Raw genomic sequence first — 25,916 nt, 5'->3', positions numbered from 1 at the left:
TCCGCGCTGCGGCCGCCACCGCCGCCTCGGGCCCGGCCCGAGGGTCCCGCGGCCTCGCGGCGAGCGGCGCGGCCGGGCCCGCCCCGTCCGGGCCCCGCCTCGGCCCCGCTGCGCCGCGCTCCGCCCCGCGGCACGGCCGGAGCCGCCGCCGGGAGCCGCAGCCGGTAGGGGCCTCTCGCGGCCGGGCGGGCAGGGGCCGCGGGGCCGGGGAGGCCGGGCCGGCGCTGCGGGGGTCGCGGCAGGGAGGCGGCGGCGCCCGGGGAGAGCTGGGGGTAAAATGCAGCGCGGGGGCGACCCGCAATGAGAAGGGAAAGGGACTCTCAGGGAAAAGGGATCCCCGTGGAGGAGCTCGGTTTCTCCAGGAAAGGGGGGGGACTCTCCGCGGGCTGCCCAAGCCCAGCCCAGCCTGTTCCTGCTGCCCGCGGCGCTGCGGGGCGCTGGAAAGGGCTGCGCAGCCCTTGGGAGCCGCCGGGACGGACGGGCAGGGATGCGCCAGAGGCCCGGAGCAGTGGCAGGGGGTGACGGAGGTTGAACGGCGGGGAACGGCAGCCCCCGCCGCCGCGAGCGCTCGGCCCGGCTCGTGGAGGGCACGGCCGCTGCGGGGAAGGGCGAGCGCGAGAGGTCCCCGGCGCGGCCCCGCGCCCGCTTCGCGCCATCCCTGTCCGGAGCCCGTGAGCGTGGCCTGGAGCTGCCCTGCCGGCTCCTTTGTCTGGCAGGAGGAGATGGTGACGGTGACGATGCTGTGAACGCGGCGAGCGCTGCGTCACGAGGAGGGCTGGTGCTGCTAACGGGCACTGCTGCGCAAGAGCAGGTCCCGATGAACGATGAATAAACGTTAGCTGGAGGCCGGGAGTCTTTAACGCTCCGACCAGTGAGATCTTGGTTGTGCCTCCCAAGGGGGCTGGAGAGGCAAGACCGGGGCGGCTTTCCAAGGAGCGTTGGCTTCTTCATGCAACGATGAGGATGTTGGGAGCGTGAGGGATTGTACTGGAGAGCCTAGAAGTGCTTCTGAGGCCAGTGATGTGGTGGGTTGGGAACAGGCAACACACTGGCCTGCTCTGGATTGCCCACAGGAATCACGCTCGTGGTTGAATCTTCACGGAGCCCCTGCAAGCAGAGGCGTTTGGCTCATAGCGTGATGGACACAGGGACTCGCGATACTGGGACAAACTGCTCTCAGCACTTCAATTGCCTACTAGCGAAAGGCTTTAAGCTCTGCCTCCCCAAACACCTCTCCTGTCTTGGTCTGTGTTGTAATAAAAACAAGCTCTGACGCTCCTGAGCAGAGCTTTGGGGCCTGGCAGCAAACGCCAGGCACAGAAAGGGTAGGTGTCAAGTGTTGCTCTCGCACCCGTAATCAAGAGCTCTGCGCTTTCTTGGAGATGGAAACTTGTTTGGAGACGGTTAGTGAGAAGATGTGAGCGTCCTGAGGGTTGTCACATTGCAGGTTGTGTCTAAAATATCAGGTGGCAGACGAGATTGGCAACATGTATGCACATTTGTGCGGGGAGGAATGAAGGCTCTTGCTCCAGGTCTGCCTGGGACAGTCAACAGAGAGGGAGCTTCTTTCCCTGAACCCGCTGTATTCCTCCAACAGGGCCCACACGAGCAAGCCCACGGTTCAGCTCCACATGGTTCTGCTCTGGCAGGAGCTCTGTCTCAGCCCCTGCTTCATGAGGCAGAGGGTGTCTTTGCTAGCACCTTGTTTGGTCTTGGGAGCATGTTTTTGAAGGTCATTTCCTAATCACCCTTGCCTTGCATGCTGTGAAGTCCCTCAGTGGTGCCAAGCGTGGTAACTGCTCCTCTCTTGGAGGACACAACTGGAGGATGAGCTCTAGGAGCTCACCTGAAGGGCCTTCCGTCCAGGGCCCAGGCTAGAGCTGGTCCAAAGCCATACGCGTTTCTGGGGTTGTTGGGTTTCCGGCTCAAAGTTTTGACCTGCAGGTGTCTTCCCATTGCCCTGCGTTAATCACAGCACAAGCATAGTCAGAAAAAAAGACATAAATAACTGTTATGTAAAAGTTCATCTGCTCTTCTCCTGTAAATTAGGGTTTTGTAGATAAATCCCTATATTCAAAGAGTGTGGTTGATGCAGAGATCTCCTGGAAGAAGGATGAGTAGTTTGGGGAGGAGATAGTGCTATAATAACGCACTCTGATGACGGATCAATTTTTTTTCTTATTGATAAAAAGAAGCATTAACTTACGTGTTCTACAGCCATTTGTAGTGCTGTTAAAAAGTCTTACATTTGTTTTCTTATGGGTGCTGGAATCACAGAATGGTTGAGGTTGGAAGGGCCTCTAGAGATGATCTAGTCCAACGCCCCTGCTCAAGCAAGGACATCTGGAGCACAGGGTTACATCCAGGCAGGTTTTGAAGATCTTCAGATCGCTCTTTACCCTCACCCTACTCCTTCTCAGTAGATATTCAGGGGAATACATGACAACATCACTCACAGTTAGATTTTGTGTGCTTTCTACATAGCAAAATACTACTTTAGACAAGTGTTACAAATACCTAAAACAAGAAAAATCAAACAGCAATACTTTGGAGTGGGCCTACATGCTTTGTTTTCCTTCTGAGATAGATTGATGGAACTCCATAAACTGATGGAATGGGAGAGTTGAATCAAAAAAATTACACTGAAAAACAGTGGGAGGGAATAAAGAGGGAGGTGAAGGCACCAAGGTGGGTCCCTGCTTGCGGGGAAAACCATGTTTAGACAGACCCGAAGGACAGACATCTGGATGGTAGTGACAGAAATGACCTTGATACGAAGTAGGAACAGCAACAGCTCTCAGATACTGCAGGGATGTCCTAAACGAGGACCATGTTTTCCTTCTGATTGCATAACTCGCAATAATCCTACCTCCTTTCAATAATATTTCACAAAAAATATTGAGAAAGCCTTGGGGAAATGTAAAGCAAATTAAGGGCATTTCTCTGCAACCTCTGAGACTTTCAATAATCTACGAGAGTCAGATAATTTTATCACTCGGAACCTGCCTTTTTAACCTCTGTTTACTCTCAGGCCTACTTGCGCTGTGTCCCCTCAGTCCTATCCCCTCTGTTTACCCTCAGGCCTACTTGCCCCTTTTTTCCTCAAATTGCTGTGACTCAGCCCTTCGCTGCTGCTCTCCGAGTTTCCTTCTTTCTGCCAAGGCTGTTCTTGGGAGCACAGTTCCTCGCGGGTAGTAACAAGGGGGTGGTTGTTGCTTTGATTTCTTTTCTCCTCTGGCCTATTGTAACGTCCTGCTTTCCTGTGAGCTGTTCCTTGCTCCCTAATGACTGGCTCAGCCCGCACTGATGCTCTCCATCTTGGGCATGGTCTTGCCCCTGTAGCAAAGGGAGCCGCTCCGGAATGCTCCAGGCTGTGATCCTTGCGTAACGCCTGCTTTTGTTGTGCAGCAGGACAAGAAGGACTCAGTGCCGTCTCCTGCAAGCACAGAGGGATGTTTTGCTCCAGATACATAAAAACTTTTTTTAAAAAAAAAAACCCTCTTGTAGCTTCTCTAACTCTGAGGCCTCTGCTGTATTTGGCCTTTCCATGATCTACCTCATGAGGTGTGGACGGGTGAGGATCCCCAAGGAGCTACCGTGTACGAGGCAGGGCTAGCAGAGGGGCAGTGCAGCTCAGGTGGCCAAGCAGGCTTGGACACCTGCTGCCACCGTGCGTAACGTCACCAGGAAGGGGAGAAGGCGAGAAAGGATTTGCAAATGACAAAACAAAGATTTCTGGTGCCTTAATTAGTTATTCCTGCCCAGCTCGTGGGTTGCAGAGGCTGGTGATGGGGAGGATGCTCTGGGCTTAGTCTTTGAAATGCTTTCTAATGCCCCAAAACAGCATTTTGCTGCACAGGGCTTTTGCATTTCTTCTGAAGTTTATTCCCCCGTGACGTGGGCTGGGGAAAACCACCTACCAGTGGCTGGTTGTACTCCCTGGGCTGGGTTTGCTGCCTGCCAGGCTTGCTCTGCTGGTGTGGAAGCGAGTGTGGTAGCTAATACTAAAAAAAAAAAATTGCTGGGGTTTAGCTTTATTAAGAGCAAAGCTCCTTCTGTCAAGGCTTAGTTGAGAATATGTGAAGTGGAGTAGCCTGAGATGTTATATATTTTGCTTTTAAAATACAGTTGGCTTTTACAACAAATAAATAAATAAATAATAAAAAACAAAAACTAGAGACATTTTACATTTTCTCAGAGCCTGTTACCAAAAGCATAAAAAGTAGCAGAGAACTCAGAGTACAAGGACAGCGTTCCTCCTTAGCCACCCCTCCGCATTTTTGGATATGCTGGATTGTTGTTAAGCCAACCAAGATAAAAGCTTTCCTGTGTGAGAAAGCTCTGAGAACATCCACTGCCAGGTTAAATTAGCTTTTCTGAGAATAAATTAGTTCTTGTGATGTAGACAGGCCCCACTCACTGCAGCTGTAAAATCCACCCCTGTTAGCTCCCATTGCAGTAAACTTAAATGATGCAAAAGCTGCGTTTAAGGTAGTACCGTTATCATAACAACTGGATTTCTGACTGGTTGCGGATGGGAATCAGGTCATTGTATTTTACTGATTTTTTTTCTCCTTTTTTCTACTGAATTTCTTTCTAAATAAGTAGCAGGCTGCCTTTCAAGATAGGGAAAGATGCCCTAGGTTGCAGGGCTGCATCCTTTGGGGAAGAAACTGTGGGCCACAGCCCATACTGTCCCTGCTGCAGCGAATCTCCTGCTGCTGCTGCCGTCAGATAACCTGAGGGGGCTGGGGGTGCTGGTCCCCTGGCATATGGAGGCGAGAGGAGGCCACGCTGCGCTGGTGGGAAGGACATGGACCCAAACGGAGAGAGGAGCAGCAGGATTTCCATGCTGCTGCTGACTCTTTTGGTTTAAAGGCACGTGCAGTTTGTCTTCCAGGTAACTGAGCACCCTTGTTGTGCTTTATGGTGTGTTGGGAAGGGCTCACAGGAGGTCCGAGCTGAAGTCTCAGCTTGCTCTGCCCTCTTGCCATACTGTGACCATTCGGCTCCTCTTGACATCTTAGTGTGCCTAAGTTTTAGTCTTTGAGCAACAGAATGACACTGGGATTTGAAACATTTTCCATCATCATTAAAAAAACCCCATCTATTCCCGTGGACTTGTTGTAACTCTTTGAGCTGTCATCTGGAGCGGGTTTGCTTATCATCAGGACTGGAGGTTCCCCCAGAGCTTTTTTGCTGCAAGCTACAGGCTCAGTTATTTTAGTGCGCTCATTTTTTCACACTGCCTCTTGGGTGCCACAGTTCAGGACACATTCACTTGGTGGAGAGCTCGGTTTTGAGCTGGCTACTGGGGTGAGTGTGTTACCTCTTTGCTTCTTGCATTGTAGATGTGGGAGCTGTTCTGTTCATCTGGCCCAGGAGACATGTTCAGTCCTGAATGCTCCAGAGCAGCTGGAAGATAAATGTAATTGAATATAATTCATGTAACTGAATTGTAATTCTATATAATTGAGTTTTCAATGATCTCATCACCTGCTCTGAGTAGTGACCCAAGTTTAGGACTCTTCTGCCCCAGAAACTCTTAGAAAACCTTATGACCAACAAAACTTTTAAAGTAAAGCAGTGAGGTATTGACTTGACAGAGAAACGGTTAAAAAAAATTAGAAGAAGCTTAAAATAGAGCCTTGAGGAATTGCATTGCCAAGTATTCGAGATGCTTACGTTGAGATGTTGTGTCTAGATGTTCAGCAAGAGCTCTTCTGTTTCCGTGGTCCGCAGTTCTGCTGTGGCTCGTGTACACAGGTGCCAGCTCCGAGATAGTGGCTGCAGCCGTGGCCTAGAGCAGTATGGGGACATGGTCTCTCTCCGTTCGTCCTTGTTTTCAAAGAGCATTCAGTGCTGCGTGCCCAACTGCGAGTGCTGCTGGACGTGGTAGTTGATCTGCGTTTGGGGCAATGTGCTTGTGTGATCCACCTAGGCAAACCAGGTAGCGAGGGGGCTGCCACGTATTGCCTCAAGTGAGCAGGAGTGGCCCTGGGTCATGGGAAGCAGCTTTTGGCTTGATCTTAGGGGCAGGAATGTAGCAAGGGGCTCCACGCTGCTGCTCAACAGCTAGTGGGGGAGTTTTGGGGAAGGGGTTATGAAGCAGTTGGCAGGAGTTGGGTGCTGCAAGTGGAAACCAAAAGTTCTGGCTTTCACCCCCAACCACACATCTTTGCAAAGAATGAGCCAGGACCTTAAATAATAGTGAGAAATATAGAGAATTTCTCATCAAACTCAAGAAAAGCAGCAAGGTGACACTGTACCTGTTAAATCTAAATGTCATCAGTGTTGCTGGTGCAAAAGCAGGGTTATTTGCGAGGAGAGAAAATGCTAATGCTTCTGGAGACTGGAGCTGTTTCCACAGCAAGCTGGTACTGTGCCTTGGATAAGAAAACATCCGTATTTTGACATGTGTTTTGTACATCTCTTAGAAGGAAAATGGGTCTGGAATCAGCACCAGTGTATTCACAATTATTTCATTGTATTGCAGACTCTGCAAGAGAATTCAGAATAGGCTCTCGGACTCTGATTAATTCTGGAGCTGAAATGCAGCCACATCTCCCCTAAAGTGCTGATTGTGTCTGCCTCTGATTTCCTTCTCTCCTGGAGCTTAGTGTGTTGTTTAATGGAAGTCACACATCTAATCAATTTGATTCAAAAAATGATGTAGCCGTATTATTTGACTTTCAAAAAAAAATCTGCAGAATGAGGTAACACGGAAAAATGGGAATGGAAAAATATTTAAAATACCATTTGGGGAAGTTTTCAAAATCATGAATTGTGCTAAGGAATATAGTATGTAATCATTCTGTATTCACTCTCTCTGTGTGAGATTTAAGCAATGCCTAGTAAAAAGGGCAGGCAGCAAACCAGCACTAGCAGAGGTTTTCCTACCTGTAGCTCAAAAGCAGCCCTTGCTGCTGCGGTGCCCCGGCGCAGAGGAACTCAGCTCCTCTTTGGTGTTTCTTTTAGATCGGCTCATTGCATCTACGAGAACACCTGGTGTATTATAAAAGCCCATTTTTTTATGGGTACAGCTGTGCAGCTGACACTGTAAAGAGGAAGCAGCCCTGAGCAGGAGGCTGCTTCGTGTTCTGCTGCAAGGCAGCCCAGCTGCTGCATGCTCTGTGCATGCTCGATGCAGGGACAAACGCAGCAGCGCGTGGGGTCCAGAGAGCCCCGTGCGTGCCCAAGCCTTCCCTGGAGCCCCAAATGTGTAAGGGCTGGGGCTCGGGCCCCAGGAGGAGCTCTGAAGCCTTGGGTATTGGCTTCTCTCCTGCTGCCAGCTCGCAGGCTCCTTTGCAGTCTTGCGTGGCAGCGCTGCACACACTGCAGGCCAGGAACCCGCAGCACAGAGCGGAGAGCTCACCAAGGGCCTTCTGCTCATCCCGGCTACTTTTGCTTTAAATGCTGGGGCTAAGCAGGTTCTGGCAATGCTGTTTCTGCAGCCCCTGTGTCTGGAACCAGCGCTGGGTCGGCCCATCTGGAGGCGAAGAGCCCTGGAGAGAAGCCCGGAGGCGGCCGGGCGCTCCTCCCCACGTGTAACCCTTTGTGGGTGTTGCAGATAAACCGTCCGTGTCTTAAATTGGAGGATTTTTGCTCGAGTTTTCCTGATGTCCACACAGAGGAGCTGCACGAAGCAGTAATCTGAATTTCTGCCTGAGAACAGCTGAGCCTGGGCTGCATCGCCAAGATTATCTGATCGTGCTTTGGATTTACTTCTCCGGGCAATCCTGCTTTGGATACAACACCTGGCTGTCAGCAAGGATCCTGCTTACTCAGTTTGCCTGCTGGGTTACTCTGGTGCTTGGAGATCCCATGGTTTGTGCAAGGTAGGATGATTGGAAGGGGGGCTGCTCTTCACATGCAGCGGAGCAGAGTGGGAGCTTCAGCAGGCTGACACAGCTGGATTGCTAAGGTGAACAACAGTCTCCTCCTGGGCACACAGTCCTTTGGTTTAAAGTGCAGCTTCTGACCAGCTTCTTCAGCAAAGCTCTGCATCCCTGTGCTGAAGGAAGAGCCTGACCCTCCTGGATGGAGCACTTCTCTGCATCTGAAAGTTCACTGCAGAAGTGTGGGAGCAAATAGCTCTTCTGCAAGCAGCCTGGCACCTTCTGCACGGGGGGTTTCACTCCAGGGCGGCGATGCTGCCAACACATGGCTTGTGCTTGGGGAAATGCAGCTGAGTCACTCAGGAAGAGAACAGAAAGAGAAGAGAAACCTCCTGTTAGCCCTTAACCCAGTTTTTGGCGTGTGCAGGTGCGTGTTGGAGGTGTTTGTGCTCTTCCCGTTTTGCCTTGGACCCAAGGTGATGAACTTGTGAGGTGCTGCGTGGGTTAGTGGTGGGGCAAGGAGGGGGACATGCTGCTCGGTGGGGCACTGTCGGGGTGATCCCCATCCCCTCCCCAAGGAGGCTGCAGCACGGGCCTGTTTGTTCCTTCCCTCCTGGCTCTGGGAGACAGCGCACAAGGTGGAGACAGCGGATGCACCCGGGAAGAGGGAAGGCTGAGGAGGGACTTTACTTACGCACAGAGAAAACATCTTTTGATCTGCACAAAAAACAGGCAGAGGTAACCACTGGTGCTGCTTTTGCAGCCGGGATTTTGGGATTCTCTCTGACGGTAGGAGCTGTCTGCTGTGGCTTGTGCGTGGCACGTGCAGGAGCAGCGCGAGCTGAGCCCCGTCCCCGCAAGCCGACCCGTGTGGGAGCGCGGAGGAGCTGCGCGTGGAGAGCGCCGCGGCCAGGGCTCGCTCCGGGGCTCAGGGCAACGCGGAGACCAGCGGGGCCGGGCGAGAGGGTGACCGATCGGCACGGGCAGGACGGGGCTGCAGCCACCTCTAATCCAGCGGTGATGACAGTCTCTCTCCTTACGACTCTTAAGGCTCTTTCAAGGGGACTCCTAAGGCTCTTTCAAGGGGTCGTCTTCTTCTCAGTGTTCTCTCCTTTAAATCTTCAATAGGGTTTTGTTTTTTCTTTGTTCATTTTCTTAGCAGACAACATAAGATTCCTGACAAACCAGGGTGAGCAGAGGCGGCAGTCTTGTCTGAAAGCATCTAGGACTATACTTCAAGCTGAGCTGAATGCCAACGTTGTCTGTCTTTATCGATATTTGATTTCTGCAGGACCTTGGCATTAAACTGTTCCAAGAGGGTTTTTTTTCTGGCTGTCCAGCCCTATCTCTGGAGCAGATAGAGGCCCAGGGCACAGAGCATCCTGGCAGTGTGGAGGATGAGGTGGTTTTTACAGTTGGACTTGATGATCCTAAAGGTCTTTTCCAACCATAATTCTTCTATGATTCTGGGTGTTGGCCACAACACCAGGCTGTTTGAAAGAGAGGAGGCTGGTGTCCCTGAGGGAGCCCTCTTCTTTCGGAGCTCTCAGATCCATTTTTGACAAAAGCCTGGAAGCTGAAATTAGAGTCTACATTTGAGGTACGAAGAAACTGCAAATGGCTACGTCCTGTTCTTTTGTTTATTCATTTTAACCTTAGTAAGCTTTTTTTTCCTCTTAAAATTATCAGAAGCTGAAAGGAAGGGATGGGATGATCCAGCCCTCTCCTTTGATCCTCATCCTGCTTGACTTGTCGTGCTGCCAGCCCGTGGGTGCTCTGTTTTTGTCTCCCAGTTTTCACCAGGGCAGTATTTCCAAGGATAGTGGTGGTTTGATCTGTATTTAATCTGCAAAGTAGAGGAACCAGGTGATTTGACCAACAAAAGCTGTTCCTCTGTTCTTCCACTTCAGAAGAATTAATCTGTTTTCATCTGGAAATAGCATCTCTTCTGTCCCTCCTCCTGCTGGTAACCAACTCCTTTAGAGTCTTCTTGCTCCCAAAGGGTCGACGCTGGACATGTGCAATTCAATCACATTTCGAACTCGAGTCCTGGTGAATTTTGCTGGAATAATCTGTAAAGTGGTTTTATTCCAGCAAGCCCCAGTGTGGATGCAGTTTCAGCTGGATGAAGGGGCTGCCATTGGGAATACTCCTTCCTCTGTTAAAAAAACAAACAAACACACGTTTCCATAAGATGGAAACGCTTTGGTGTTGCAGCTTTAATAAAGCAACACGGTTAAATGAGAGCAGCTTTCTAGTGCTGCCTGGTGCTTTGCACCCCAGTGGGAGCAGCTTGGTTTCAAGTGGCTTAAACTTTAACCTGTTTTCTGGAGGCCGTTGTACATTGAAGACTGTGCAGTGACAGGACGGGCTGGGCAGCGTGTGAGCCTTTGCTGACGTGGCCACGCCAGGGCGCAGGGGCTGTCACAGCAGCCAGGGGGCTTGGTGACAGCCCTGCCAGGACCCTCCTCTGTGCCAAGGGCTCACCAGCCCTCGCACGCCATGACGTCTCCCCTGAACCCGGACACTGAAGTCCTCCTCTATCTCGGTACCATGGGCAGAGCAAATTTATTTTCCATTTGGCAGGTTGGCTTGGGCTGCAGAACAGAGAGTGCAAAGTAAGTCAGATTTGCCAAAAATGATTTGGCAAAAGATAGAAACAGTGGGCAGCAAAATTCACTGTTTACGTATGGATCCTAGGGAGTGTGTTTTGATGTGACTGCTCCTGTGGTTTTGCTGTTCAGTGGCTGCAGCTTCTCAGCTCACCTGCCTGTATGCAGACACTGTCAACCCTGCTCCCCTCCAAGGGGACATGCTCCAGGCCCCCTGCTCGCCCACCCTGTGTCACAAAAATGTCAGTTCTTTGCAGACTGGTTCTCACAGAGCTCCAGAGAGGGAGCGTGGCCTGGGCGCTGCCGCAGGTCTGCAGGCTTCGCGTTGGCTTTGGAGCATGAGTGTCACAGGGCCTTTTGCACCAGGGCTGAGCGGTGGCCCGGGCCAGCCCCCATCTGGCATCAGCTGAGCTGGAGAAGGGGATCCTTGTGCCCTCCGGCTCCCCGTGGAGTTCCCAGCAGAAATGACTGAAGCTGGCTGTGTGCTTCTCGCATAAAGATGAAAGAAACAGCTTGAGAGGCTTGAAAGCGTGGGGCTTGCTTTCCTTCCCAAGAAGGGCACAAGGCCAGAGTCTTGCTCTTTAGGGATCACTCTCCATCAGTAGGCAGGATATTGCATTAGCAGCGACTGAGCGTGGGCAGACCAGCAGAACAGCTCTGCAGACCATGAGGCTCCTGCCTTCAGCCCAGGACGAGCTCGGCTCTGGCGTCTCCTGATCCATCACCCTCGTGGGCTCCTTTCCTCCCTGATCAAGGTGGCCCTTCCTGCAGCGTGCTCGAGCCCTGCGGCCGCTGCGCAGCTTTGCACACACCAAAATAAGCCTGACTTGCCCTTTTAGCCATGGCCCTGGCACGGCCCCCAGGCTTCAGCTGTGCCGGACCCCAGCTCTGTGACGAGACGGGTGTCTCTGCTGCAGGCGCTGCCCCGTCCCGAGCCGAAGCGACTGCTCTGGGCGCTGCTCCTGCGGCCTCTCTGGCACTGCCGACTGCAGCAAACCCACGGGAGGCTGCGCGGGCCGGCGCTGAGGAGACGGAGGGGAGCCAGCACCCGGGTGCTCTGGAAACGCCGCCTTTCCCTGTTGGAACGTTTCCGTGACAGTCTGATCGTTATCTGCACAAGGTGGTAAACAGGAGAAAGCGGCTGTTAGGATGCAAGCTGCGGCCTCGTGGGATGGTGTCCCCCGCGGTGGAGGTTGTGGGCAGGGTTGTCTCTCAGTCTCCTGGGTTTTCTCGCTAGCAGCTTAGGTCACTGGGTGAGAAGGACGTGGATGTTGAAAGATGTTACATGATCAGAAAGCAGCAGCTGAGTGGTAATGGGATATGTGTGGAAAGCTGCGAGCTCAGCTGCTCGCGAGGTGAAGCAAAGCTCCCTGCAGATCCCTGGCGCTGGGTGAGGACTGCAGGAAGCTCGGGCTCATTCGGGAAGCACGGAGGTGAGCAGGTCCGCGGCACGGAGGTTCTTGTGTGCGCAGGCTGGGTTGGCTGGTTTCTTTTGGAAGAATAAATCCTCTTTTTCTTTACACCCCGGTGAAGCTAAAAAGAGCACAGCTCCTTGTGCAGCTTTGTAGGTCACTGAAGGAGAATGATGGCTCTGCAGAGCTGGGTACTCAGGTACCAGATGCTTCCCTCAGCCTGGAAGCACTCTGTGCAGCAACAACTCTGCTGTAAACATTGCAGGGCCCATCCCTGCTCTTCCCTTGGCTTTTAAAGAAGGAATTTGGGAAGAAAGCAGGAGGAAGATGCACCTTCCCCTATGTACCACAGAACTACACTTTGAAGGTGTGTGTCTGGAACACACCACTTGGGACCCCTGAGAAGAAACACTGGTCATTAAATGCTGCAGTCCAGGGGAGCCCGTATGGCCACCCGGGCTTTGCTCAGTCCCTGGGGGTGCCAGCAAGCTTCTCCGCAAGTGACAGCTCGTGATCCTGTTCCTCCATAGATTTCTGACCTGATTAAATTCCCTGCCACCTTGCAGGAGGCTGCTGAGAGAGACAGGAAGGGCAGGCTACAAAAGCAGGAGTGGAATGAGCCGAGCAAACAGCTCAGGAGAGCGGGATCTTGCTGGAGCCTCGTGGTCGCCCCTGCGAGCGGAGCCGGTTGTGCTCCACGGGCACCGCGCGGCCTCCTGCATCGCACCGGGGTGAAGGGGCAGCAGTGCCCGCTCCGTCCTCCTCCTGGCATCCAGGCACAGCCCGTGGGAAGGGCTGCAGCTGGGGGGCTGCTGCCCAGCTGCTTTCACCCCGCTCGGCCAGCGCCGGCCGAGGCGGCTCCGTGCAGCCAGCGCCGACCCGGCCATGGCGGGATCCGGGCGGGCACGGGCACCGCTGCCCCTCGGGGATGGAGGTGGGAGGGCGGTCGCAGTGACCCGGGGTAGCGCCTGGTGCAGCTCCCCCCGGCACCGACCGCCGTGTCACTGCGTCCCCTGCCCTGTGCCTCATGGCAGCCTTCCAGAGCACAGAGCGAACAGCCTCTTGTCTGTTTCCCAATTTAGTCACGTCCTACCAGATAGAAGTGAGCCAGAGGAACCAGGGAAGTCGGGTTTCCTGGTGTCATTGCACTTCCCTGGAGATCAGAGTGAACAGCCGGTTCCGTTCCACGGAGGTGTCCCCTCCTTGGCCTGCTCTTGTCACCAGGACATGGCTCAAGGAGTAATCAGGAGTATGCCAGGGCTCAGCTCTCGGTGACACCAGGGCCAGCTCGCCCTTGGCTCTGTAACTGTGGCCCAGGCCCCGCAGAAGTGGTGTGGCAGCCTGGCCATCCCCCACCAGCAGAAGCTGTGCTGGGTGTTCACCTCATGCTGTAGCACCTGGGGCTGAGTCTTTGCACCCAGGACTGGGGCTTGCTGGGTGCCCATGGGCTGGTGCCAGCCCTGGCGTTGGGTCACCTCTTCCCCACCAGCAGCTGATGGGGGTGAGGTGACTCCTGTCCTTGGGCACAGGCCCTCAGTCCTGCCGAGGTGGCTGGTCGTGCCTGCAATGAGGGCCACAAGTGAGGACCGGGTCCCAGCTAGAGCCCCTGAGCGCTCCAGGAGCTGGTGGGTTTGTCTCGGTGGTCAGGACTGCTCTGCTGCAAGGGCTCCTCTAATGAACGTTCTCTCTTCTTTCCATTAGTTTCAGTGGGATAAGACGGCTTCCAAACTCTGCGGCTTAGAAGAATTGCTGCTTGCTTAGCGCTGCCAAAGCTTCTGAGCTCATTACTGGAAGGAAGTGAAAGGTAAATTCTCTGATGCTTAAAGCTGATCTCCTCCTGACTCACTTGAGCATACTTAGAGACGCGCTGAATGCGTTCGCTCCTTCCCCACAACGCTGATGCTTGGGGCTCGGTGGGAAGATGTCCCATCTCCCCTTGCTCTGCAGGGGCGAGTTTCCCTTGCCAGTTGGCACTGGGAGAGCCTGCAGTCAGCTTGGGCCTCATTCCTAGGTTTGGTACTTAATGTTGCAGAGAGAGCCCTTGAGAGCAGCCTCCACCCTGGTAACACCTAAGTACATGAGAACCACATTTGAGACCTGCACTGGGGCCTTGTTGGAGCACCAGGCATGGTCTTTATGGGGGAAATGCTACAGAGGCAGCTGAGAGAGGTGATACACAGCCCGGGTGCCTGGGCACGCGCTCCTGCTCTCAGAGCATGGTCATAGTCTGATGTGAAGGGACAGGACCAGCACCTCCTCCCTGAAGTCACCTGTGTGCCAGCAGCACCTGCATCGCCCTGCACCACGGCCTGCCTGTCTTCGGGCCATGCCTGGGGGGGCTCAGGCTGGTGCCCCTGGGTTGTGCCCCTCAGTTACCTGCCATCCTCCTGCCACTTTCCCCATACATCAGCTCGAAGGCCGGCGTCTCTTCTAAGAGCTTCTTTCCTTGCAGGGCGGCTCTGCGCCATGTCCAACGACCCTCCGCCACCCTACCCCGGAGGCCCCTCGGCACCTCCCATAGAGGAGAAGCACGGCCCGCCCCCCACGACAGGTACCTGGGGTGGCAGGGGGCCCTCTGCTCTGTCTGGGTCTGGGTGCTGGGCTGGAGCAGGGAGCGTGTGCTTTCCTCGGGAATGCCCCGGCCTCCACTTGCGGCGCGCTGGGAGGCTGCTATGCTGCCCGGCTCCTTCCCTCCCTGCTAACTATCCGGGGGGCTGGAGGCTGAGGGGAGAGGAAAGTGCCCCCGACCCAGAGCCAGGCTCTGTGCTCTGTCATGGGCAACACGGCCGCTTTGGGGCTCTTGTGACACTGAGGACAAGACTCTGGGCTGCTGTGACAGGTCACCAGTCCTCACAACTGTCCTGGAGCCACTGGCTGCTGGGCCCAGAGGCACTGCATACCTGTCTTGTCCCCTCCTCGGTCGCAGCATGTCCCTGTGTGCTGCATGTCCCCCTCCCTGTGGGGCTCATGCCCCATCCGTCCCCTCTCTCAGCGCGCTCAGCTTTGCCCCGTCTCCCCACGAGCGCCCGCCGCCTCCTGACCCTGCTTTCTTTTCAGATGGCGTCTCCCCAGCCGGGGGGCAGCCCCAGGGGGTTCCCGTCCCCCCACCTGAATTTGGGCCCCCTCCCTACGAGCCGCCCTCGCAGCCAGGCTTCGTGCCCCCCCACATGCCCACGGACAGCTCCGGAGCCTTCGTGCCGCCCGGTGAGTTCGGACAGCACCGCGGGCTGGTGCAGGACCACGAGCAGGGGCTGCTGCCCAGGGCCTGCAGGCAGGCTCCTCGGGGACAGGGGGGCACTTGGGACCATGCCTGCAAAGAACATGGCCTGGGTGCCCCCCACAAGCCTTTACACAAGGCCATGGGTTAGCAGCATGGTGTGGTCCTCCTCTGTGAGGATCCCGTCTCTCCCACCCCACACAAAGGGGGTCACCTGTGCCCATCTCTCCTTCACAGCTGGTTATTACCCACCGCAGGGGCCTTACCCGCCCATGGGCTACCACCCTGCCCCGGGCCACTACCCAGCTCCTGGTGGCCACACAGCAACTGTGCTCGTCCCGTCGGGGACGACCACCACAGTGACCGTGCTGCAAGGAGAGATATTCCAGGGTGCCCCGGTGCAGACGGTGTGTCCCCACTGCCAGCAAGCCATCACCACCAAGATCACCTACGAGATCGGGTTCATGAGCTTCCTCCTCGGCTTCCTCTGCTGCTTCGTCGGGTAGGTGCCTCAAGCCATGGGCTGGCGCTGGCCGAGCACGGCCCTCTCCCAAGATCACGCTGCTTGTGAGGACCAGCGGGGCTGCCATGGGCACCGAGCCCTTACTGGGGCAGCATGTGGCTTCACGGGCTGAGGGGGCCTGGCCACCTTGTCTCCTGGGAGGGGTCTTCATGGTGGCACCTCTAAGGCCATCAGCCAGTTGTGGAGCCCCTGTGATCAGAGGCCCTTCGTGCAGCAGCGCTGCGGACAGGGTGCGAGGGAGCCCGGTCTGGGTGGGGGCAGCTTGGACTCGATGATCTCTGCAGGTCCCCTCCAGCCGGTGCTCGCTTGCGAGTGAAGCACTGACCCCTGAAGTGAGGGCAGCAGCGCTGGGCAGGCTGCGGCCGGTCGACCAGGGGCAGCTCCTCACCTCTGCTGCCACCAAGCCCCTCTGGCTCCGGAGCCACCCCCGCACAGGCCTCTCCTGCTTTTGCTCACGGGTGCAGAGGCCGAGCGCCGGCTCTGCGCTGCCCGGGCTCACAGCTCCGCACGTCTCCCTCTGCTCCAGGTGCGATCTCTGCTGCTGCCTGATTCCCTGCCTGTTCGATGACTTCAAGGACGTGACGCACACGTGTCCCAACTGCAAGGCCTATATCTACACGTACAAACGCATGTGCTAACAGCACCCCGGGAGCCCGAGCCATTGGAATGACACCAGCCCCTCTCCTGCTGCCATGCTAGTCTATGCGTGTGCAACTCCTTTGCTTCCCCCGTGGCGGTGTGTATGCGCGTGCCCCGCTTCCCTCGCTCCGTGCTGCGCCCACCTTCCCTGGCTCCGGTCCTTGCTGTGAGCAGCCCGAGTGGGGACGCTGGCTGCACGGAGGGCGCGGGCTGAGGCCACGTGCTGAGCTGCTGCTGGCAGCTGCCCTGCAGCGCTGGGCACAGGAGCCAGGCCACCCTCCTTACAGCCACTGCAGGGCACAAGCGAGGCCCTGCTCCCTGGAGCCACCCCGTAGGGAGCAGAGGCCACTGGACACTCCCACCCCTCTGCACTTCTCCCTGTGGGGCAGGAAAGGGGGAGGCCAGAGCTGATGGCAGGATGCACCGGGGCACGGGCAGCCCCTCAGCTGTGCCCTCTGGGCAAGGGGCTGCTGGAGGCTCAGGGTGAGGCAGCTCCTCGGAGGGGCAGAGCAGCTCGTGCCCTGCGCGCTGCCTCCCAGCACCTGCCCCTGCTGCTGGCTCGGGGCAGAGCTGCCTCCCAGGGAGGGGCACCCGGAGCTGCCCTCGGGCGCAGGGTGGGAGGCAGCTGTGCCCTCCACCAGCACCTCTGTCCTGCCAGAGCAGCCGCCAGCCCGGGCGGCCGCCGCTGCTCAAGCCGCAGGCGCCTCCTCCCGGCTACTTCGGGAGGGAAATTTGGGGCTGCTTTTCACCCACCTACCAACCAACAGCAAAAAATGCACCCGGCGGGTTGCCACGTGTGCTCCGTAGAACAGAGGGGCCTGTAGCGGAGCAGAGCTGGCTGGTAGCCCTGCCCACGCCGCACCAGGGCCCTCTGCCCTTTCCTTGCCCGGGCCCAGCAGGAGCCGTGGGCACTCACCTAGCAGCACCTCCCCTGCAGCTGCCACAGATGCACCTGGGGTTCCTCATTGCAGGCGGGTGTAGGGAGTTGTTTTTAATCTCACCTCCTATGAGGCCAAAGGAGCAGGATGGGCAAGCAGTGAACCAAGGTGCCAGCAGCCCTGTGCTGGGCAAGGGGAGCCAGGAGCCACTTTTCACTCCCTCTGGAGCAGCTCCTCCTCTGCCCTCCTTTGCTCCTGCTCAGACAGCTGGAGCAAGCAGGACCCCCAGCAGAGCGGAGCGGGGGGCTCTGCAGGAGCAGCTCTGCCCAGGGCCTGGCCTGCACCCGCGGCTGCTCTGTGCTTGGAAGTAGAGCTGAGGCACTCGTCCCACTGTCTGTATGTAAATAAATAACAATCCCTGAGCTCAGTGCACATCTTTTCTTCTGACCCTGCTCGAGGGCTGCTGAAGCACTGCAGGCCAGGAGCAACTGCAGGGACAAGGGCATAGGGTACAAGGACCAAAGAGGGGCAGCAGCTGCCCCGGGCCAGGGGTAGCCTGGGTTAGACAGGACTGTCCCTCTGAGGGTCAGGAGGAGGCTTTGCTGTGAAGGTAACCGAGCACTGAAATAGGTTGCCCAGACATGTTGGGCAGGAGCCTCCCTCTCTGGCACTTTACAAAGGCTTAGTGAAGAGGGGCCTGGGCAACGTGCTGTTGGTGACCCTGTTTGAGCAGGGGCAGGTGGACTAGGGCTGCAAAGGTCCCTCCTGCCTGCAACCATTCTGCAGTTCTAGATGAGCCATTTCTTCCTGCACAGCTGGAAGAGAGCAGGTTATATGTACAAGAGCCCCTGTCCTGACAGGAAGGGGGCAATGACCCAGGATAGGAGACAGAAGGATGCAGACAGACCCTGGCCTCAGAGCGGACATAAGGCACAAGGGCAATGCAGTGACAGCACCCAGCTTAACCTGACCCTGGCAGAAGGGGCAGCAGCTCCTCCCTGTTGCCTGGGAGCAGGGGGAAGAAAATCCTATGGGGAAGCAGCCGTGAGTGTCTCTGGGGAAGCAGCACTGGTCAGTGACAGGGGAGGAGGAGGAGATGAGTAGGACAGTGTGGGAGGTTAAATCCATCATCCTGCCTCTTCAGCCTTCCACACCCCCATATGGGTTGTGTCACACCACAGCTGCCTTTTCTCCCACACAATGATGCACTCCTGGCTTTCCCCTGCTGCAGCATAGCAACTTTTTATTCCAGTCAAGGCTTCAGCAAAATCAATGTTGCACAATAAACATGTCACCTTCATACCCCCACCCACACATCTGGTCCTGTCCCCTCCTCCAGGGAGTACAGCCCTCCTCAAGCCATCATTAAGAGGGCAGAATCCTCTCCACGATATAAGTTGCACTTGGTCCCCAGGACACTGGAACAAGCAATACATTCCTCCTCTGAACTAACAGCCACTGCCACATCATGGTACCTCTCCACCAGCTCCTCATGATAAGAAACTGAATGCTCCTCACTGAAGAGACTGATGACACCTTCCTGGCTTGCAGCCCAGGGCAGAAAACTCACCATGGGGACCACTTCCAGGAAGGAGATAGAAAGCCAAGCGTGTGAAGCCTTTGCCAGTGCAGGACACGACAGCTATAGCCTTACAAGTTGCCCCGGTCTGAGCAGAGCAGTGCTGACCTGGAATCCACATACCTGCTACCTCCTCCATGCTGTACACTAGTCAGCTACGACATTATATTACAGCGCTTGCACTATTGGTGTGCAGAAAGTCCTGGACAGTCTGTTTATTGTCTTACTTGCACCCTCCAGGCAACTCCACCAGTAGCAGGAGAACAGTCTGAAGAAGGACAGGGTGCACCTCTCCTTTTGCCACCATCAGGGTGCAGGTTGCTCTTCCCATCACATGATGTACCAGGCTGCAGCTCCTGCTGCCACAGCGACCCAAGCCGCGAGGATCAGCTGCACGAGGGGCTGCTTTGCCAAGGACATGGCAGCGTGATAGGGACAGCCAGCTCCTGCCATGCCACCTAGAACACAGAAAGTGCCATTAGTGCTGCAGCACACATACAGCTAAGGATTGGCAACTGTCATTGCACAAAACCTACCTAGTTTGTCTGCATAGTAAGGGCATTTGCGTATGTCTCCTTTTCCATCATGGACTGGGACACCTCCTGCTTGGGCTTCTTCTGTTAGAGACATGCCAATCCTGTCCAGTTCATTAAATACCTGCAAGTGGTCACAGTGAGGGCATGAGGTAGGCAGAGCTGCACACGCAGATCAAAGACCCAGAGAACAGGAAGAATAATTTCATTTCCAGCCCCCTGGACAGCAAGTAGAACATTCCCTTCTACCTCCGACAGCCTTGCAGGCAGACGCTGCCGAGAGCCTCTGCAAAGGCAGAGACCCTACTAAGGGCATCTCAGGTTAGAGCTCTGTGCCCAGGAGTGAGGCAGAGCATCACCCTGCTGCCTGCCTTCCAGCCAGCTGTGGAGGCCGGATGAAGCTATGAGCTCCCTGCCCTGCTGCCAGATCTTCTCTAGGAAATCACTGCTCCTGTTCACAGAGCAGCTGGGCAGGCCCCTCCAGCTCCTCTGGCAGGGGCTTCTGTAAGGATTCCCAAAACACAGGAGCCTACTACACTCCCCATCACATTTCTGAGCAGCTTAAATCACAAAGACCTGCTACAGGCACAGATTAAAACTTCAGAGCATGTCCCTCTTCCCAGAACAGTGGACAGCTCAGTCATTTCATGCAAGATGGAAGTAACATGGGAAGGAAAAGAGGCCATGGGCTACAGATCTTTTTGCCCACTGGAAGAAATTTCAGATCACCAGCTGAGACAAGAGATAAACTCTCTAGGAAAGGGCAATATGGGGATGACAACACAAGAGCATTTATCTGGCTAAAGCTGTTTGAAACTAAGCAAGAGTTTTGCTCTTGCCATTGCTTTAGAGCCACCATTCATGGAATAGTCCGAGATGTCTCAGTTCAGTCCTGATCAAAAGTTCAGGCATAGCACTAGTGTGGGGAGAAGAATTGCTGCCAATATCTGTTAGGTGTCCAGAAGGTGGACAGAGTTGCTCAGACCAAAACCTCCACATGAGAGAAAGGCAGAATCCTGCTGCCCCCCAGTGGAAGGGACTCTCATGGTCTCAGACCCAAGCCACTTCTCCCAGGTGAACAGTTTGGCTGCATTAATCTAGGCCCAGAGCTGAAGGCAGCAGCACCTATAGGTATAGTGACTCAAGGGATTTAGTACCTGCATGTTCAGTTCAAAAGCCCTGTTGGCTTCTTCCACAATCCTTTCCTTAGTGTTCTTGTCCAAGTCTAGCGCATTCATCCTTGCTCTGTAGAGCTGCTTGAACTGTTGTGCATTGGAAATGTTTTCAAAGGTGTAGAACTGGACTCCTTCTCCAGTACTGGGCAGCTTCAGGGCCCTCTGGGCTACCTTCTTCAGCACCTGGCCACCTGAGAGGTCCCCCATGTAGCGTATGTAAGCATGGGCCACTAGCAACTCTGGTTCATGCTGTCCCACATGATGGATTCTGTCCACGTAGTGCTTAGTTGCTTCGGAACACTCGATCTTCTCTTTCCAGTCTTTGCCATAGAAATATTCCATGTCTTTGTCCAATGCTTCTTTCCGGTAGAGCTCTAGAGGGAAATACAGAGGGGCAAAGACCGGGTTGTCTTTGTTGCAATCCGTTTCCTCTTCCAGGGCAGAGTATGTGAAGTAGAGCGCCACGGTAGCCAGCTATGGACAAAGCACAGCTCACATGAGAAGTTACTCACTGCATCTGCGCCTCCCCTTGTGCCTCCTCCTCCTCAGTGTGGAGGTTGGGTCCACAGAGAGGAAACCCCAGGGCTCTGCACAAAACCGGCCTGGAGAGCCCACAGCAAAGTGCGTGGTCTGAAGGACCAGAGGCTCTTCACCTAGTTTCAGAATGAAGTTGCCTAGAGAGAAGGGTTGAGGATTACTGGTCTAAGGCTGCTGTGCTCCAGGCTTTGCCAGCTTCGGGGCACGCCACAGGGACTGACTTCATGCAAGAGCTGCAAGTAGCACCAACACCGAGTGCTGCAGTGGCTACTGCACATGGCCCAAGACCTTCACAATCAGACAGTACTGCTCAGACCCAAACTCCATCTCTTCTGTACGGTTTAAATTGCAATATGGCATAAAGCCTGTGGAAGCAAGATCAGCCTCTAGTGGACTGGTTTATGGCGATAACCCCATCATGATTACAACGTGTGGGGCCAGAAGCCAAGCACCTACATCTAAAGCAAGCCTGTGCTAGGCCAGCGTGCTCCTCACCATCCTGGAGCTCAACTGGGGGGCAGCCCCTGACAAGTTCTGATGACTGCAAATCCACCCTCAACACACACAAGCCAGAGGTGCTCGGCTTCAACAAGTCTTCAGTCTGCATCAGTCACTGGATAGATAAGTAAAGAGCTTCTCTGTCAAGAAAACAGAGCAGCACTCACCTTGAAAAGCTCCTCCTTGATCCGTCCTTTCAGGAAGTCTTTGACAAACTGAGTATTCGTCGCCCGATCATGGGATTCCTTCGTCCCTTCCTTCAGCAGCTCCGAGAGGTCGGTGGGGCTGTGGGCAAAACAGGAGAGCTCCCCTGACGGCCAGCTTCCATGTGCAGAACATTTGTACCTGTATCCTCTGAGGACCCCCCTCAATCTCAGGTGCAGTTTGAGGAAGGCACCCAGGGACAGGCAGCCTGCCCCGAGGACCTAACATGGTTGCCAGAAGCTCTCAGAGAGATAAGGCCAAGCACGCAGGCTGGGACCGGCACCATGAGGAAGAAACAACAGGATGGCAGCAGTCAGAGGCTCCTTCTGCACACGCAGGCACTCGCCTGCCAACCAGCTTTGCCATTTTAATGTGCTTGGTGCTTATCAGGAGGGCTCAGATGCACTGTGCTGAAGCAATGATCCAAGGATCCTTTGATCCTTGGGCCATTGTTTTTACGGCTCATCCACGAAAGCTTCAACAATAACATCAAAGGAGGCCTTGATCATCTCAAGATCATGGATAGTGGTAAAGGGCACAGGAGCCTTGCTGCACTCATTCTGGAGAGCAAGAAAGGCTCACATAAAAGTAGAAGCACACAGAGCCAAGACCTGGGCTTTTATAACCAGGGTTATCAAGGATAGATGGGATGACTACAGCCAAAGCACCTACCTGGAGTTTGGCACAGTTACCAACACACCTACACCCACATGAGCTTGTGCTACAGTGCAACTTAGACGTTTCTTTTGACTGTAGTAGATGGCCCCACATTAACTGTGAAAACAGACTTTGAACACTACAGACCCATGCAATGAACTGACTGGAGAAACCTGGATATGGCTGGAAAAGCAGCTATTACCAACTTCATGAAGTTTAGCCTGTTAAACACAAGTCAGCCAGGCTATCTAGGTGTTGAGAAGCACCCTATACTCTCACCCATTTTCAAGCCTGAAGCTGTTGCTTTTAGAGCACGTTTCAGTGAGCACATGGGACATAATGTTCACCTGCACTCAGCTCTTCATTGTAGGGATGGACAACTGAACAACTGTTGTACCTTTGAAGTACCTGAAATAACTGTGTTCTTCAGGACATCATGTTCCAGCAGTTCCAGACTTGGTTGGAACAGATGCAACTACCCATTGCCCCACGTGCTGAGCAGCCCCAGGCCCAGCCAGATTCTTGTCTTAGCCTATTCAAGTTGTTCCACATCCACTTTTCAAGTCAAATCTCACAGACACTACAAAGAGGCTACAGAGGGACATAGTCAAGTAAGAAGATTATAGAGCTTGACTGTAGTTTATTTATTTATTTATTTTTAGAAAAGGAGTGTCTGGGAAAGAAAATCTTGCCTAAACCTTTGGGTATTCTGCAAAAGATGCAGCTAACTAGAGCAGAGTTCATATCCAGAGTCATCTTTCAAAACAAGTATCTACTAATCACATGAGACACTGTCCAGCAAGCCATGAAAGGCTGGTTCACATTAGCCAGGAAGGGATAAACACGACTGCCAAACAGTCAAAGCATTTCTGAAATGTGAATTCAGTGGCACAGACTGAGAAGCAAGTCCCTATTAGACTCTTCCATCCCTCCCACCTCTCCTACATTAAGAAACTTGATTTAGCAACATACCCTTTCCAGCCACTTGTTCCTTCAAAAAGGAGGAAAAGGTTCACGCTTGTCCAGGGACTTTCCCGTATTGCCCAGGACAAGATCTGGGCCATGTGTAAGATGGTGCCAGCAGGACTCACCTGACATTGTCATCTTCTGTTTCATCATAGCGCAGGCTTTCCCCTTCTTCTCCTGCCTCTGCGCCTTCCATAACTGACAGCATAGCTCCACAGCCCTGGCCAGATCAGTGCTGGAGACCAGGCAACCTGCAAGGCAGAAGCAGAGAAGTCTTAGCAGGAAAACTACCTTAATGGGAGGGATAGACAGGTAGGAAGCGTGGAGGGGTCTCCAGGAGCCTGTGCTGCATCACTGCAGCAGCGGCCCCTCGCCGTCCCCTCCGCACACCGGGTGCTGCACGTGACAGCGTGTGAGCGGCGTCGCGCGCCCGACCCCTCCAGCCCGGAGCAGCCTCGCGGCACCCGCTCGCAGCGCGTCAGCCTCAGCCGCACGCGCGAGGCAGCCGCGGTCGGGCTCTGCTCCAGGACGGGCCTGGATCAGAGACCTCCATGTTAGTGATCTGCAATGAAATTATGAGTAAGCTGCTTTTCTGCTGGTGCTGCCAAGACTCTGAATAACAACTGCAGGGGGAAGCACCTCTCCCCTAGAGAAGGGATTTCAACCAGCTTCGCTCCTGCAGCAGTATGGAGCCTTCCCAGAAGGATGCAGCAGTGAACTAGGCCAGCTAAGAGGAAAACCAATGTCTCCCTTACAAACACATATTTGAAGGGGAATTTGCGAAGCAAGGGCAAACACTACAGCTCTGCCTTTCCTGGGCTGTTCTCCATAAGGCAGCAAAGCAGGTACTGCTGTCTGAACAGAACGAGCCACAGAGAATACTCCTGCTACCACCTCTCAAACACTCCTCTCCTGCCTAACAGGCTTTACTTTAAACCCCAGAAGTAACTCAGATCTTCTCTGATTTGAAAAGGAAAAACCTCCTCCTCAGATGTAGCAGGAGGTGCAAGAAGCTCTCAGATCCAGGAGCGAGACACCTGGCTTATAGCAGGCGGACCCCTGGTTAAGCCATAAACCCAGCACCCACATTTATAAAATGGAGCCAGTAATCAGCTTTGTGCTGAGCACCACCACCAAATTGCAGGCAAGCAAGGTAAGCCCCAGACAGAGCTGCTTGCTGGCGCTCCATAACGTGCCTGCTATAAAGGAGCCATCCCTCCTGCTCCTCCCCACCTCAGCTCAGGCCTCCCGAGGTGGGTGCATCTGCAGACACTGCTGGGCCCACGCTGGGAGGCTGCAGACCAGTAAACGAGATAAGGAGCGGACCACAGCCAGGCCGGCTCGCTGAAGCCACGGCCGGCAGATCCGTCGCTGGCTCCCAGCTCGGCGGTGCTGCTGCGGGACAGCCTGGTTGTACATTAACCGCCCTCCCGCTCTTCCCGCCAGGGTTGCCAACCTCTTTGTTTTCCAGCCGCTCCCGCAGCCCTCATTGCTCTGCAGAGGCGCCCGCAGGTCCCTCCGAGCCAGGCCCAGCGCCGGTGTGGGGAGCCCATTGCCAGGGTGAAGGAGTCCCCTGTGATCACACAGCCCTTGGGCTCTCCAGAGGAGCCTCCCTCAAGCGGGAGCACCGAGGAGGGCCTCACAGCACTAACACATCTGGTTATGGGCCCAGTTCAGATTTGCTACAGGTGACAGCCCTACAACCCCTCTACACTTCCCTACAGGACAAGCCACAGCACAGCCTCAGCATCCCTGCAGCAAGGGGTTTAGAGCAGCATTATATAGCCAGGGGACACAGACACACAGGAACGAGGGCGCAGAGATATTTAAGGACACCAAACTTGGATACTGTACCATCTCCAGTCGCTCAACAACAAGCACATTAGCTCTAAAATAGCTACCTCCATGCGCTTTGTGGCTTCCGTCAGGCTTCACCTCAAAGGGAAATCACGGCACAGAAGCCAAACGACCTGCCCGGGTTCCAGTTCAGGCAGACATTGCCACGGGCACGACCAGGAGCAGCCTGTGCAGCCAGGCAGACAGGCTCCCGCCACCACAGGGCTCCACAGCTCCTCAGCTTTCCCTTCAGGTTGCTTCAGGCCTGGCTCTGCTCAGGAGATGCAAACTCCAGACTTAGGAACCAGGCGCACTAGTTCCCATCTGTCTCATACCTGCAGAGAGCCCGGGTCCCAGAGGATCCAACGCTGTGGATACAGGTGAGCAACAAGAGTAGAGCTACGAAAGGCACTTTGGCTTTGTTCATCCCTCAGAGGAGACACATACGTAGAAGATAAACCCAACATGAAGGAATTCACTGGACTAAGCCTCAGGAACTGCAGCGATTAACAGCAACAACAGTTAGAGGCTCCCAATGGCCAAACATATATCGCACAGCTCCCAAGAGGGTCTTTGCACAAGACAACACGTTTGCTAACCTACCTCCTAGAACCTTTATGCCTATGCCCAAGAACCACCTCGCAGAACACCTGGATTTCACAGCACTCACCAGCGCTGGAGCTTTGGCTGCATGCTCTATACAGAGTAAACGATGGAGACGTATTTAAAATGTTTAATGCTACAGAAGCACAGCTGATCAGAACAGTGAATTATTGCCCAAGCAGCATTGACTCATGCAGGAAGAAGTAGCA

General features: G+C 54.7%; 2 protein-coding genes across 2 annotated transcripts; one reads left to right on the top strand and one right to left on the bottom strand.

Moving 5' to 3' along the window:
• The first annotated feature begins 112 nt into the window (after positions 1-112).
• CDIP1 (cell death inducing p53 target 1) lies at positions 113-16,313 on the top strand. The gene is made up of 6 exons (XM_088523257.1): positions 113-164; positions 13,570-13,666; positions 14,315-14,413; positions 14,920-15,066; positions 15,317-15,581; positions 16,129-16,313. The coding sequence occupies exons 3-6, from the start codon at positions 14,329-14,331 to the stop codon at positions 16,238-16,240; spliced, it is 609 nt and encodes a 202-aa protein (XP_088379383.1). The 5' UTR covers positions 113-164; positions 13,570-13,666; positions 14,315-14,328; the 3' UTR covers positions 16,241-16,313.
• A 2,711-nt stretch (positions 16,314-19,024) lies between these two features.
• Positions 19,025-23,523, bottom strand: HMOX2 (heme oxygenase 2). The gene is made up of 5 exons (XM_088523108.1): positions 23,394-23,523; positions 21,609-21,726; positions 20,389-20,880; positions 19,235-19,355; positions 19,025-19,156 (listed from the first exon to the last, which is right to left on the bottom strand). Exons 1-5 carry the CDS (start codon positions 23,474-23,476, stop codon positions 19,029-19,031), a joined length of 942 nt encoding a protein of 313 aa, XP_088379234.1. The 5' UTR covers positions 23,477-23,523; the 3' UTR covers positions 19,025-19,028.
• Between the last annotated feature and the right edge of the window lie 2,393 nt (positions 23,524-25,916).

This window comes from Tinamus guttatus, unplaced genomic scaffold, assembly GCF_059628265.1.
Source record: "Tinamus guttatus ecotype Peru unplaced genomic scaffold, ASM5962826v1 Tinamus_guttatus_pri_ptg000172l, whole genome shotgun sequence".
Classification (NCBI taxonomy): Eukaryota; Metazoa; Chordata; class Aves; order Tinamiformes; family Tinamidae; genus Tinamus; species Tinamus guttatus.
Note: the sequence above shows the minus strand (reverse complement) of the source record. Positions and strands in the feature narration are given on the sequence as shown.